Source organism: Candoia aspera, chromosome 1 (assembly GCF_035149785.1).
Source record: "Candoia aspera isolate rCanAsp1 chromosome 1, rCanAsp1.hap2, whole genome shotgun sequence".
Taxonomy (NCBI): Eukaryota; Metazoa; Chordata; class Lepidosauria; order Squamata; family Boidae; genus Candoia; species Candoia aspera.
The window spans coordinates 161,887,233-161,901,650 of record NC_086153.1 but is presented as its reverse complement, the minus strand read 5'-3'; the positions used below and the strand labels follow the sequence as shown (position 1 = coordinate 161,901,650).

General features: G+C 39.9%; 1 protein-coding gene across 7 annotated transcripts in view; it reads right to left on the bottom strand.

Annotated features, from left to right (window-relative positions):
• Nucleotides 1-4,227: 4,227 nt before the first annotated feature.
• The window catches only part of TFAP2B (transcription factor AP-2 beta), a 63,191-nt gene continuing 53,000 nt past the window's right edge, over nucleotides 4,228-14,418 (bottom strand). The window contains exons 8-11 of one of the 7 annotated variants that reach the window (XR_010068828.1): nucleotides 13,462-13,721; nucleotides 11,648-11,710; nucleotides 10,903-11,013; nucleotides 8,007-8,757 (exon numbers count right to left, since the gene is read on the bottom strand). Coding sequence is in view for 6 of the 7 variants with exons in the window: in XM_063317044.1 (XP_063173114.1) it covers nucleotides 11,670-11,710; nucleotides 13,462-13,721 (301 nt within the window). In the remaining variant the exon portion in view is untranslated. Of the gene's footprint in view, nucleotides 4,405-8,006; nucleotides 8,758-10,061; nucleotides 13,722-14,418 lie in introns of those variants that run through there. The other 6 variants (XM_063317044.1, XM_063317035.1, XM_063317055.1 and 3 more) reach the window with 6 other exon arrangements.

The following is a 14,418-nucleotide window of genomic DNA, read 5'->3' as shown; positions in this document are numbered from 1 at the left end:
TTAATCTCCACCTATTAATTATACTGGTTTAACCATCCGACAAATCCCAGCAACTGTAATTATGTTTACTTCCAAGTAAGTTTGCATAGCATGGCAGTCTTCAATTACAGTATAGTTCAATTTATTCAACACTTTTTCATTACCTCAAAAGTGTGTTTTAACCGAACTATTTGAAACCAGTGATAAAACTCATCAGATTATTTTTCTAATAAGAATAATGAAAATAAAAGACATTAAAATTTGACTGCAGTGGAAGAATTAAACCACATCATTTTTCTTCCATGTTTAAAACAATGGAAATTAAGAGTGTTTACCTGATTGATGCAGTTCTTCAGATAAGTCTTTTATAATAACAGTAAATATAAGAATAGGCACCAGAGGCATACGCTGCAAGACATGTCAGATAGAACTGAGTGGGACTACTCAGATATAAATTATATTACACATTTGCCTGTGATTGGGGAGGAGCAGTAGAGGATTGATTTGCTCCACTGAAGTCAGTGATAAAACAAACACTCCTTGAATCTTTCAATCTTTTGCCTTCATTGCAAACCGATCGACAAAGCAGTAAATGTCATAGATTTCAATGGAATGTACATCTTAGGAAATCAGCATTTTCTCAGTCAAAGAATGAAAGCAGAATTCCTAATTATTTCGAACTGGCTAGTCATATCGTCATTCAGTGATACTATTTACAAGGAAGCCTTACAAAGCTGAGTTCAAGTTAAGCCAAAGAAGGAGAGTTCTCCCTCAGGTTTTCAAGGAACTTTTTGTATATAGCTATAAGCAGTTTTTTACTGCTTATAGCTATATACATTAAGGCAAAGCTTTATCACTGAAAAATGACCAAATTGCCACTTCAGAGCAGAGAAAATAGCAGCCCATTTTAGTGTATGCCTACTCAGAAACAAATCTCATGCAGTTCAGTGGGACTTATTTCTGGGTAAATTCGTTTAAGATTGTAACACTGGTGGCACAACATGGAAATCAGAGTTTTATTCTAATTCTCATTATACAGTCAAACCCTAAAATTCTCCAATTTAACTAAAGTAATCCTGACCAGGTTCCGCTTGGAAACCAGTCCTTCATTCCACTTGAGCCAGGATTAAAGTTGGCTAGATGGAGGCCTCCCACTGACACCACACAAGAGGGCATTAACTAGCAAATACAAAATCTTAATGGTCTACAGTTCTAGAAAAGCTTAAGAGCAGAGCCTCTTTTAGATCATGAACAGTTGACTCAGTTCTGTCATAAGAAGCCATGGCTGTATTTTACTTATTTAAACATCTGAACTGCCTCTGCCTCATCTAGGCCAACTCTTCCAGTAAAAGTTAAAAGTCCCTTGATCGGAACTCAGCTTCTGGCAACATGGCCATTGGCAGGAATACTGATGTGGTTTCTCACTGCCATCTGGGATATTTTGTTATCCACTTCCCAGTATAATCTACAGCCTTGGGATGTCTTGTGGTCTCCCATCCAAGTAGTATTCTGTTCCAGCCTACTTAGCTTTGGGGATGAGCCCCATTCAGCTAGTTGCTGCCACCTGTTTTAGGGTCTCAACAATCCACTCTGCAATCTCTGGTCCTTGCCTCGGTGCTATGGCCATTTCCTCTCTAGTGATTTGAAGCCTCTTCTAGACTCACCCACCCAACTTCAGGGGTGAAGAGGATCTTTATATTGCCACAGAATTGTCAGGTAACTCTATAAATTCCTAGTGCAGGGTTTATGACGTCACTGTGCCAAGGATCACATTCTAAGGGGCGGTCGACGCTCCGGATAAAAGACGTTTCCTTCTTTGCTGTACTTTTGACTCCGACCCTCCTGCTCTGTTCGCCGCAGTGGCAAAGCCCGCACGGGAAAGAGAGATTTCCTCCCTGGCTAGTAGGAGGTGCTATTGTGCTGCAAGCCTAAAAGACGTGTTTCTATCATGGTCACAAGAGCCGTCTTTATATGAAGTTGTACGGGATTCGTTTTCGTTACTTCGGCCCGGCCTCGGGTCCACACTGCTCTTCCCTGCCTTGGCCGTGTCCCGAGGGAAAGTGGCCGCTGGCCCACACCAGCCTCTTAAAAACTAACCCATTTAGGAAGGCATCGGCTTTCCCGGATTCTATAAAACTTTATAGACCTCGAGACCTGTGTTGGACTCCAACTCTCCGAAGGAAGTGCCGGTGGGGACTGTGAGAGTTGTAGTCCATGACGGCTGGAGGACACCAGTTTGGAGCAGGCTGATTCGGAACCTTAAGTTCGGAATTATTCGAGGGAGGGAAGGAAAGAGGGGTGAATGAATGAATTTTTGCGCCGTGCATCCTCCAGATTACGGGACTACATCTTCCATCATCCTTAATCATGGGCCATGCTGGCGAAGAATGATGGGAAGGAGCTGTAGCTGAGTATCTCAGGAGGATACCGGCAGGTTATGGAAAGATTGCGTGGAAGCACCTCTTGTTGAGTGGGAGAGGGACTTTCTCAGAAAGTTCATTTGAAACAGGAACTACAGTCTATTGAAAAGCAGTGAAATGCTCTGGTTTCTCCCCCCACCCCATCAGAACCGAAATTAAAAATGCTGGCATTTAAATATTCGCCGATTATTCTGTTTAGAATTGAAAAGGGGTGTGTGTGTGTGCGCGCAATGCAAATTTATGTCATTCCAGAAATTCTCCGTTCGCTATTATTTTCATTCTCTTTTCTTTAAAAAGGATTCCACCTGATAGTTCGTAAAGTGCAGTTACAAAATGCATTGTTAGCCCTTTCCAAGGACATCAGAGTAGATGACGCCAATTCTCTGGTTCACTTTGAAATAAAACTTGAGGAACTCCCCCCTTCCCTGATAATTGGGACACTGAGTAATAAGATAACTGCGAGGAGAATTAAGATGAACGTTTTCGTTGAAATGAAAACGGAATGCTTCCTTCAGTCTTTGCCCTTTACTCTCCTCGCCTGGAAATGCACAGAGCTTTGTTTGGCAGAGAGCCAGATGCGCCAGTTCCACTGGGCTTTGTCTGTTGGGCTTAACCCTCTGCGCAGTCCGGTTGAACCACCAAAGTACACTAGGGCTGAATTGGGTTTCTTTCTCTTGAAATGTGCAAAGTGCGACCTTATTCACAGCCATATACCCGCACTATCAATTTCAGTGGAAAGTAATGCATTGGGGCGTCATTCTCATTGGCGGATCATGTCCATTTAGTAGTAATTTTACCACTTACCCTTAGGATTCATACGCCGCCTCGAAAAATGTGTAGAAATGGGCATAGATTTCACTTTATAGAGGCCATTCCCATTAGTGAGCTAGTCTCTTACAGTGTCACTCAGCGATATTGCTCAGTTAATCTAAAGGCAGCCGACGTCACTACTCAAATCTTTTGCTTACACTCCATGGAAAAGAGATTAGAAAAGGAAGGCTTGCAGCCTCTTGGCGCTGGAGTCAATTCCGGGGAATTCAGCGCGTCTAAATTCTAAGACAGATAAAGGATTGCGCTAATAGGATGCGCAATCCCATCCACTCTAAAGAAAATCCAAATGACTCCAATCTTGGAAATAAAACTGATTGAACTCAGTTGGAATTACTCCTGTGTCATCCGCTTCGATTCAAGGCTGGGCTCTACAGGAGGTAAACAGGGTTGAAGTTCGGGTTCTAACACGCCCCCCCCCACCAACCCTTCGGCCGGAGGCTTTGTTCCCTTGCTGGAGCTCAAGAAAGACAATACGCTTGTCGATGTGATCGCGCCGAGGGCCCCAACTGACTTAGGTGACAGGAGTCAAGTACACTCCCACGGATGGGGCAAAAATTAAATGTAGTCAAAATGCATGTCATTTAACTCAATCCAGTTAATATCCCTACTCTCTCTGTTTTTTATAATTCTATTCACAGGATCAACCACGTAGCCACTTGGGGAGGAAGACTGGGCCTTGGAGGCGGCACGCCCTCCCTTACACGCGTGGAACAATCTGCGCTTTCAGCAGCGAGACGCCGACACGCTCGAAGAGCTTGTTTCGCAAAAGGAGCCGGCTGCGTCTGCCTGGTTAACGGCGGCTTTGCTGAAAGGCAACGGGACTGCGGGGCTCGGAGCCGCCCGGGCAATCGCCTGCCGACCTGGCCTTGGCCGTCGCACACCTGGGCGGCGGTGCGGAAGCAGGACCTCGTCAGAAAAAAAGGAAACGGGAGTCTGCTTAGGTGGGGGAGAGGCGGTCAGCAAGTTCAGACAAAGTCAAATGGCCAAACACTTCTGAGAAGCAACGTTTATTTTTTTGTTTTCACCGTAGAACCAGGTCCTGAATTTCCCAGAAGCCCAGAATGGGAAAGTTTTTTGTTTGATTTCTCGGCTGCAGAAGTAAATCCATCTTCAGCACTGAAGCAGCACCAATGTTTTGTTTTGGTTTTTTGTTAAAAAAGAGAGAGGGAAAAATCTGAAGAGGAAAATACAACAAAACACAACAATCTTTTTATTCTTCTTATTTATGTAAATCAGGTCATCACTGGACAAGAAACCAAGTTCTACCCATTACCATAACAGTTTGTCGATAAAGAACGGAAAAAAAAATCAGATTGGGTACTATCTAGTATCAAGCGCTTGTTCTTTTTTCTTTTTTTTTGTCTTTTTGATCTCAACCCTCCCCGTGATTTAAATTCCCCACCCATTCACAGAGGTATAGTCACAGATAAATAATCCCCAAACTACTTGCTTGCTGTATTTACACAATCCCATTAAATTAAGCATAAATAAATATATACAAACTCATCACTGAATACCTTTCCCATTTTTTTTTACCCGCCCCCTGTTACTTTTCTGGAAGAGTCCCTAAAACAGTTAATGCTTCCCCATTGTTATGGAAAAACTATTCAAGGAGAATAGGCATCAGTTTTACTGTTCTAAATAGGTTTTGTGTTGACATAAAAAGGGAACATAACTGATTTCCGAGTCTTATTTCCTGTATAGGAATTTGCCTTGTTTTAGCTTTGCTCTTTGAGGCCTCACTTCTTAAAAACTCACCGTGCGAGCACAGAGCCCCTTCAATGCACACCAGGGTTTAACTTTCCTGGGATGAGTGTCAGAGATGGCAGCAGCCTGAGCCACACAAGGGGTTACACCCTCCAGGCTCATAGCCACCGCGTTTCCTTTACCAGGACAGGTGACGGTTCACTTTAAACGTTTTTTAAAAAACACAAGATGATAGAAAATTGGAGAAAACAAATACCAATACCGAAAAACATACACTCACACATATATTTTAATAAACATATGGCCGAGAACATACATCAGTGCAATTAAAGCATTAATTTATTAATTGCAAATAAGTTGCTTTTTAGAAGGGTGGAAAATTTTAGTCAGAGCTGTCCCACAAAAAAGGGCATTCAATGCTGAAGACATCATCATCATCATTGGAAAAAGGAGAAAACTCCTTTAGAGACACCCTTTCCAGGTACCAAAAATCCGGACAACCACTGCATGGAAGAAAGAGCTAAGAGATTTCTGTATCTCTGCTGCCATCTAGTGATTGCCCAGATTTTTCAGCCAGCTACATGTTTGATTTAACAATATGATTGTAGGAATCCCCTGCCCCACCCTACTACTTCCACTACTACTCAGCAAAAGAAATCAAAGACAAAGATTTTAATAATATATGGAAATGCCCCCGAGGTAAACCCAATGGGAGAGTGGGGATCACGCCTTGGTCGAATAAGCAACTCTAGAGCAAGGTGACTGTAATCAACTTAAAGCCCAATTAGCAGCAAGTTCGTTCCAGTAGTGGATGGTCATCCCTGCCACTCCGGCAGCTTTTCTTTGAATGAAAAATTAAGTAAATAATTGGGGGAAAAAGGGGGGGCAAGGACCAATATGAGAATGGGGGGATGTCTTTAAAATGTTACAGAAAAGACTCACTGTTCTCCCCAAGTAGATCCACCATTCCTTGCATCATGAATTCAGGGCCTTTTTCAGTGGGGTTAGGGTTGGCTGATAGTGTATCCCCCCCTTCTGCCCACTGAAATGTCTTGGATTGCTACAGTCCCATTGTCCTTCCCCACAGGTCATGCTACCATTGCAGTTCCCTTACTATCTCAAGGGTGGTGTACTGCCCACTCCCTCTGGGAGACTGCTGAGAACTTACTCAACTAACTGGAAGAATGGATTGAGCCAAAAGCTGAAAAGAGAAGGCCGTGAATCCAGAGCTTTGCTCCTCTTAGACTGATTGCCAGCCTGGACTGAGGGACGTTGTGCGTTCCCATTTTCCTTCCATATCTAAGGGAAGTGTCTCACAAGAACATGTATCTTTTCCACAGGTGTACCAAAGTGTTTGCAACAGAGCTTGGGCAGAAAGCAAAGGGAGGCCATTTCAAGTGAGAAACCACCCCAAAAGGAAAGAGTCAAACAGTCCTTCTTTCAGGATTGCTGGTTTCTTTTAAAGGAAACCTGGTTACAGCAGGGTTGTAATTGTCACATACTTGTCTACCAAAATACTATGAACCTAAAGAGAAAAAAGTTTCACTTAAACCAAATTCCAGAAATTCCCTTTCAAATAACTTTCCTTAAAATGCAGAACTTAAATACTCATGACTAATGCAACCTTCCTCCCTAAATTATTCTAGAGATCAAATGGACTTGCTTCTAGCATGGTACTTGCTATTATTGCATCGCTCAGTCTTTATCTGCTGCAAAACTGGCCAAACCACCAAGCCTATGCTTTTCCCAGGACACAGTAATAGGAAAAGTTGCACCTGTTGAATGTGGAAGTGACTATGAAGCTGCTGACAGCCAGAAGAAACAGAAGGTGCCAAGTACCTCTGCCATTCATAGCATCAATTCTTCTTACGTCATTTAGCTGAAAAACAGACTGTTAACTATCACAAACAAGATTACTGGGAGGGAGTGCCCTGTGGCTCCACGGACGGTGCTGACCACTCTATCGGCTCTTGCCAGCAGCACCAACGAGGGATGCTGCGAATTGTAGTTGTCAGAACTGGAGAGCCATGTAAGGGGACATTTCAAATTACCTGAAGGGTACACATGGCAGCACACCTGTTTGGCTCCAGAACAAATACCAGTGGTCTCTCCTTTAAACACTTCTTTGGGTTTAAAACAAAGCTCTTCTCCTACTCTACCTGCATGTGTATTTATCTACAGACAAGATATTTGGACAAAGCAGAACAATTTCCAAACATAGACTTTGGGGCAGAATGTGCAGGAAGCACTAAAGGCCTGGGTACAGCGTTTGGCAAAGTATTTGTTCACGTGTACCAAATTTAGCGCCAGGTTGGCTTCTGAGTGACACAACCAAGTTGTGGCCAATCTTGGTTCCCTAATAACGGAAGCAGGTTGATTTAACAATTGGATTCGTTAAAGGGGGAGACAATTTCTTTATCCCAGATGACTTTGGGAGAGTCCTTGGTAAAGCCTCACATCACTTTTATGTCTGAGAGCACCTATTCCACCAAAGACAATAACCTAGTGCAGGCATTAAATACTGTTTATTCCCCTTCTCCACTGTCTGATCAATAGTCCCTAAAAATGGAAAAGTCTGAACACTGATTTGTTATTCAGTTTATATCTTCTTTTTCTACCAGAAAGCCTGTGCCTTTAATGGCTCCTTAACATGAATGCCAGCAAAAATGTAGCAGGTGAAGCATCACATGCCACGTAGTGGGAAAACTTCACATTCTCTTCAAAGAACAGAAATAGTTGGCAAGAGAACCAACAGTGGTAGATACCTGCTTCTAGCTGCCACAAAAGTATGTACATAATCTCAGAACGATATTGCTTTTCAGCAGAATTCTCTCCCTAGAACTAGGAATGCTAGTTTTTCAGCTAGATTCTTTAACAGCAGCTTGATACACAGGAATTTTCATATAGCATCATATAGCGAAGGATTATATTATCAGCTACTTTTAATGATACTGCAGATTTGTTTCTTCCTCTTTAGATCTCAGCCGTGACAAGACTTTACTCCTACTCCCCCAATCTTGCAATAATACTGAGAAAATGTAATGGATTAAAATGACAATGCTATGTTTTCCCCATGTAATCAAAACATTCAGTTTCCCCCAGCCACTTTAAAGAAGTTTGACCAAAGATCATTTTTTTCTATAACTGCAGTCCATGGGGATGCCAAAATGTTTCCTCCAGTAATGCAATACTGCCCTTTAAGCAGGGGATACAGTACATGAAAAGTACCACATAAGACAAGATTTTATATTTTCCCATGCACTGACTTTATGAGGCAACTCTACAGATCAATAGTGGAACTGTATAGGCAGTACTTGAACGTCGTATGGTTTACAGGGATTAGAAAAGTGAGACATATTGTAGGGGTTTTTTTTACTTTACAAAGGTATCACTGACTCATAAATTAATCTCACTTAGATCAATGTGATTTATTCATGAATGAGATTAAGACGGTATCAATTATTTCTAAGAATGTATTGATGACTATTATTTTAATACATTGCTTCCAAAAAAGATTGGGTCCTGCAGCTGTGATGTAACAGTGGCATGGGCAGCCAATTTTTATATACTCAAGAGTAATTTACAAACTCTTTAAGAAAAAAAAATGAAAAGTAGAGGGGCCAGATTACCAGCTTCTAGGAACACTGACAGGATGAGGAATAAAATTACGAAAAACAAGAGATGGGGGAAGAATCATAGTTCAGTAAAGAGTAGGGCTTGGCATAGCAAAGGTTGGATTGCGAAAAATATGAAGAAGCCAATCAGTGTGTAGACAATACTGCTCAATCCATTTGTGCATTCTGCTGCAGGTTCACAGAATCTGTTGGTGATACCAAAAAAACAAACAAACAAACTTGTGAAAGAACATTCTCCCGGAATAGTTAACAAGTTATTTGGACAGAAGACCCTATCCAGTAAAACCACTGGAATTTCTTTCTATTTCCTTCTGTCTTTATGATACCCATAAGCACACACAAAATTAATTTGAGGATCAGCACGCTGAAATTGGGACACATTTATCAAGTAATGTTTCCAGATGCCTACTCTTTAAAGCTAAATAATAATTGGTCTTCCCCTACCCACCCCCCCAAAAAAATCTTGCGTATTTTATTCTAAAACAGCAAAACAGGTTTTTCTGGGGTGTTATGCACAAACTTTAGCAACATTTAAAAGAAAAAGGCGGATATATCTGCAGTTCAATAAATGATACATTTTGGGCCACTGAATGCCCAGATCAGTTGTATGTGCATTAAGGGCAAAATATCTCCTAATTAGCTGTTTGACATTTTAATTCTTCCGTCTCAATGTCTTGCTTAATTTCAATGATAATCTGTATCTTAGGCACAAACAGTTGAATTTTAAATAATGGAATATTTCTTCAGTTGGCCTTTTTAATGTTAACTCAGTTTGGATCCTGCATGTTCACATCAACAGGACGAACGGTAAATTATTTTTATGTTGTAATAGGGAACTTGCTACATTTATAAAATTCTGCAGCCTAACTTCAAAGAAAAGGGAGAACTAATCAATACTGCAACTGACTTCAAGCCCCATAAAGTGTCCTCTAAAGTATGTCCATAAAGGTCCATTGCCTTTCTTTTCTTCTCCTTTCTTTCTGGGTGCTGGAATGGATAAGACACACAAACAAGATGCAAATTTCCAATATGTCATACAAAGAAAGTTATTTTAAAAATATGCTGTGTAATCCAGTCAATATTAAGCACATTTAAGCTCCATTGGCTTTAACAGGACTAAGTTAAACACATACTCAATTCTCTGAAAAATAAATGTAGCGGACTGGGTAGATGAAACTGTAGTTTTAACTTTGCCATGTTGCCTGATGAAGACATTTCTTTTCCCTTAGGAACAGTTCCTACTACCCTGCAATATTTAATACATTAACCAGTTAGCCTTTTAATTGCCTTGATAAATTGGGCAGCTTTTTTTAAAGCACTAGCACTCAAGACCTCAAGCATTTTTTTCCCCTTAGGGAGAATGGAATGCCTACACTAAGATGATATCCACTATCTAAACATTTAAAAAGAACACTTTTGACTTCATAACTTTTTTATACTATATCCCCCTAATTAAAATGAATCAAAATCAATATCATATGGAAGTTAAGATTTTTCAAGTTCTGCAGTAGCCATGATCCTAATCTTATTGTAGAATGCTGTGCTCAATCTCTCCTCCTTCTACAATGTCACCGAAATTAGACAGATATGCATTAAGATCAGAATTTAAAGCTTCACCCACAACTGAATTAAAATAGTTGGCATTAACTCAACTCCTATTAAAGTCAATAGAACTGCAATTTTAATCTTTAGACATTATATATGGAAGCTCCTTAGACTGATGAAATTTCCTGCCTAGATAAACATACTCAAGAATGTTGCCTTAAATTGACCATATAGTCCTATTTAATAGCTTGGGAATATGTCTCATTAAAACAAAAATAAAAATCTGAATTCATGACACAAGTAAAGATACTCAGTGTGAAATAATGACTTTAGGTACATCTTAATTGGTTTGGTTGGGAAATAGGAATCACAGGGTCAAGTTCCAAATGCACAGCACATAACTTATCACCCATGGTGTATAGTTTCCTATATGGAAAAAGTACTGATAATTATAAATTAGGAATGTACATTTTCATATTTCAAGCATCTGCACATTGATACATATCTGTGTATATGCTGCAAAGGACTGCAGCTCTCTGGAATATATGATATGTGCAGTTGCTTCAAATGAAACATCAATCACTGCTGTACTATGTGCTCCCAGTTTATATTGTGTAAAATGATCTAAGTTTTACTGAAAACTGCAAGTACCCAAATAGCATTTGAAAACTGCATTTCAAATAAAAAGTTGAGTTCAGTAAAATGCATGGATGATTAGCCATAGACCCAAGTCTTCAATGTTCCCTTAAGTGGAATTAAATTCCACCAAAATTAATGGAACTTACAGCCATATAATGTGTTTGGGATCAGGGTGGCAGGCATAATACATCTTTATCCTATTCTCATCTTCTAGCATGAATTCAGTATGTGAGGCCAAAATGAAGCATAGACACAAGCTGTTGTGACAAAGGGAAACAATCTTTCAAAATGCATGAAATACCATAGCCACTGTCAATTCAACAAAACCTTTGCAAAGTGATAACATGCAGGGTGACATTCATTTTGCACTTAAGCATGATTTCTTTTCTTATGTATTCCAAAAAAGGAGGTTAAATATTTTAAAAATGTAATTCAAAAGCACACACAGTGACACACTTAATTACTGCAAATCATTGGAAAATAGCCAATTCTTCCCCCTCCACCCCAAGGCCAAGACAACTATTTGTTTTCCAAGTCAAGATTTGCAACTCTCCTTTGATAACCAGGGGAAACAGATTTTCTTAAAATTAGACACTAACTTAATAATGAGCCATGATTCTTATTAACTTCTCTAAAAGAGGAAATACACTTAACAAACCTGATTTTTTCTCTGTGCATCAAACACTATTGCCCCACTTCCCAATTCTTTTTTTTTAATATTGGAGGACATAGTATTTGCCTCTATATCAGCATCCCTTGCTCAGACAGTGAAGCTTTACATAATCTATTCCCTTTGAGCTTCTTTAAAGAAGTACACCTGCAGAATGCCAAAACAACTGACTTTGATTTGAAAAGGAAAAGTGTCAGAATTGTGGATTTTCATCTCAGTACCTGATGAAATGTGTACGGAGCTCTAGTCCTCTTTGAAGAAGCTCATAAGCCAAGCGGGCAAAGCTTTGGGAAACAGAAGAAAATTAAAAAGGTGCATACTCCTGAGAAGGTTTAACATACTTATCAAGACATTCTTCTTATTATTAACATTTCTTTAAAAGAACAAAGTGTGTGTCTGTGATCTGAGACATTTTAAAGAGCAGCAGTCATTGCTGAAATTTTAGAGCAAGAATGAACAGACTGATACCTTCATCCTAATCACACTATCCCCAGTCTAGGAGGCCCATCTGCACTCCAATGCCTACTTGAATCACCCACATATATGGATTTTCATTCGTGCCTCTTTTGTGGCACAGGGAACTCTCCCCTTCAATAGGACAAGTTATTTCACTGAAATGTAAAAGGCAGTCTTCCAGGTGAGAGGTCCATGTGTACATTAAAAATCTTTATCAAACAGACTTGGAAATAAAGTTTTCAATTCCAACCACAGGGCTGTTTCTGCAGTAACATCTGCCATCCACAGAAAACAAATACTTATGAAAAAAGTTGCAGTTGAAAGGAAAAGGCATGCTGATCTTTAGATCCATCCACAAAGAGGAATGTTCCTTCTCTCTTTCCTGTTTACAGGTGAGGCATGTCTGTGCAACTTTTTCACAAGTACATCTTCATGAAAATGTCTACTTCCATGATAGGCAGATTTTATTATGAAATGAAGGGCTAATTCTCATTGTCAATTATTTGGTTTCAGACTTAGTCATGCTGAGTAGTAGGTCTACAGTTAGTTATGGCTAATTTTGATTGCAATGGATCTGCTCCAAATATGACCAAGTCTGGATCCAATCCAATACCTTAATGGAACATATATATACAAATTCTACACACCCTTATAGACAGAGAAAATGACTATTTGCAGCCCCCAAGTTTTAGAATTAAATATGCTAAGTGGGCAGCTTTTGATTAACACTTTAGGTAGGTATCCAGAATAAGCACGGGCATCTGATAATAACCCATTAGCTCTTCCACTTACTCATCCATGTAGTTAGTTACATTTTAACACTTTCACAGCCTGAACAGGTCACCTCTGCATGTAGTTACTAACAATTCTTCTTAATGACTCCTAATGTAGACAGACCCAGATTTGGTTTTTTTCCCCCTTTCTTCCTGTTGTTAAGAAATCTACGGCCCAAATGCTATTGATAAATTTTAGGCCTAGCTATTCAGACCACACAGAGAGAGAACAGCAAAATTTTGCACAAAATCAGGAAACCTTGCTCTGAACAGGACAGTCCAGTATAAAATATATCCATCCCTTAGGTTTTTCTTTCTACCTTAGATTTTTTAAAAATAATAATAATACAGAAACAGACTATGTACCTCGGCCAACATAGCAACATTATCAAAATGATTCTTCCAATAAATTATTGATTGCTTTTATCTGTTATAATTTCATCCCCATCAAAAATCAATTAAAAAAAAAGATTGTGGGATGACAGAAGTGGAAAATACTGGATGTTATCTTCAACAGTTCCTTTGCCATAGCCACTGAGCCACTCTTCCTGTTCCACTGTGCGCCTCTGACCTTATTTTCTTCTTTAAATTATTTGCAGGTGTGACCTACCTAGCATAATTCTTCCAAAACCCAATCCAATATTTTAAAGCTAAAATTAAATGGTTTTCCTCCCAAAGGATCGCTCTCAATCTCTCCTTTTCCTTTCTGTTTTCCCCCCTAATTTCATTAGCTTGCTTTCTTTTCTCCCTCCCTCTCTCTCTCTCTCATTTTCTGTGCTTTTCTTCCTTGTCTCCAGTTTTACTACCTGGTCCTTCCCCAGAAGTGTGCCTGTTAGCAGAGTTGTTGTTCAAGAACATCTTGTCCATGCCTTTGAGGGCTTCCGTCAGGTAATTCTGGAGAGCAGTCAGGGCAGCACAGATGGCTGGGGACCCAAAGCCGTGAGTGATGAGACTGAAGTGAGTCAAGCAGCTCTGGATCCCTGGCTCCAAGATGGGGCTGGGTCGGCTATTGCCAATGGGTGTCCGGTCTTGGGCCAAAAGATCGGTAAATTCTTTACAAACTTGCCTGGAGATGAAGAAAGCAGATGACAAGAGCCAAGGTCGGTCAGGATCAGAGAACTCTGATGAGTGACTATCAGTATTTTGAGGAAAAAAAAGTGTCAAAATCTGACAATTACAGCACTCTTTCAATATGGCAAGGAGATTTTACTTTAAAAATCATACTTGTGTTTTGCTCTTCCTCCAGAGAGCTCAGTGTATGACATTTGTCCCACTTTATACTTACAACACCCAGGTTGAAAGATTATGACAAAGAAACCAAGCAAATGCCACTGCAGAGTAGGAACTTGAAGCGGGTTCTTCAGAGCTATTAGACAACTATATTCCGTTTGATATAACTTAAGGAATTTGTTTCTTATTTTTATAATCATACTGAATATAACTTTTTGCATTTAAATATGATTAAATTATCAAATCACTGCACATTTTTCAGTGCAATTTGTGAATATTGAGAAGGCTTTTTTTTTTTCCCACCATGCACATAGCATTTAATTCATAGCCCTGTGAGAATACTCCAGTGCATTGACGGAGCTTCTGGTTAAACAGGATTTCACATTCAGTTCTACAGAGGGAATAAATGCATACAATGGTCCTCTGTGAGAAGGAATGCTCTGATTTCTCATACAGAAAATAAAACAAAGGATGGGATGGGATGGGATGGGATGCTGGAGTTAGAAGAGACCAAAAATCTTAGATCAAGAGGG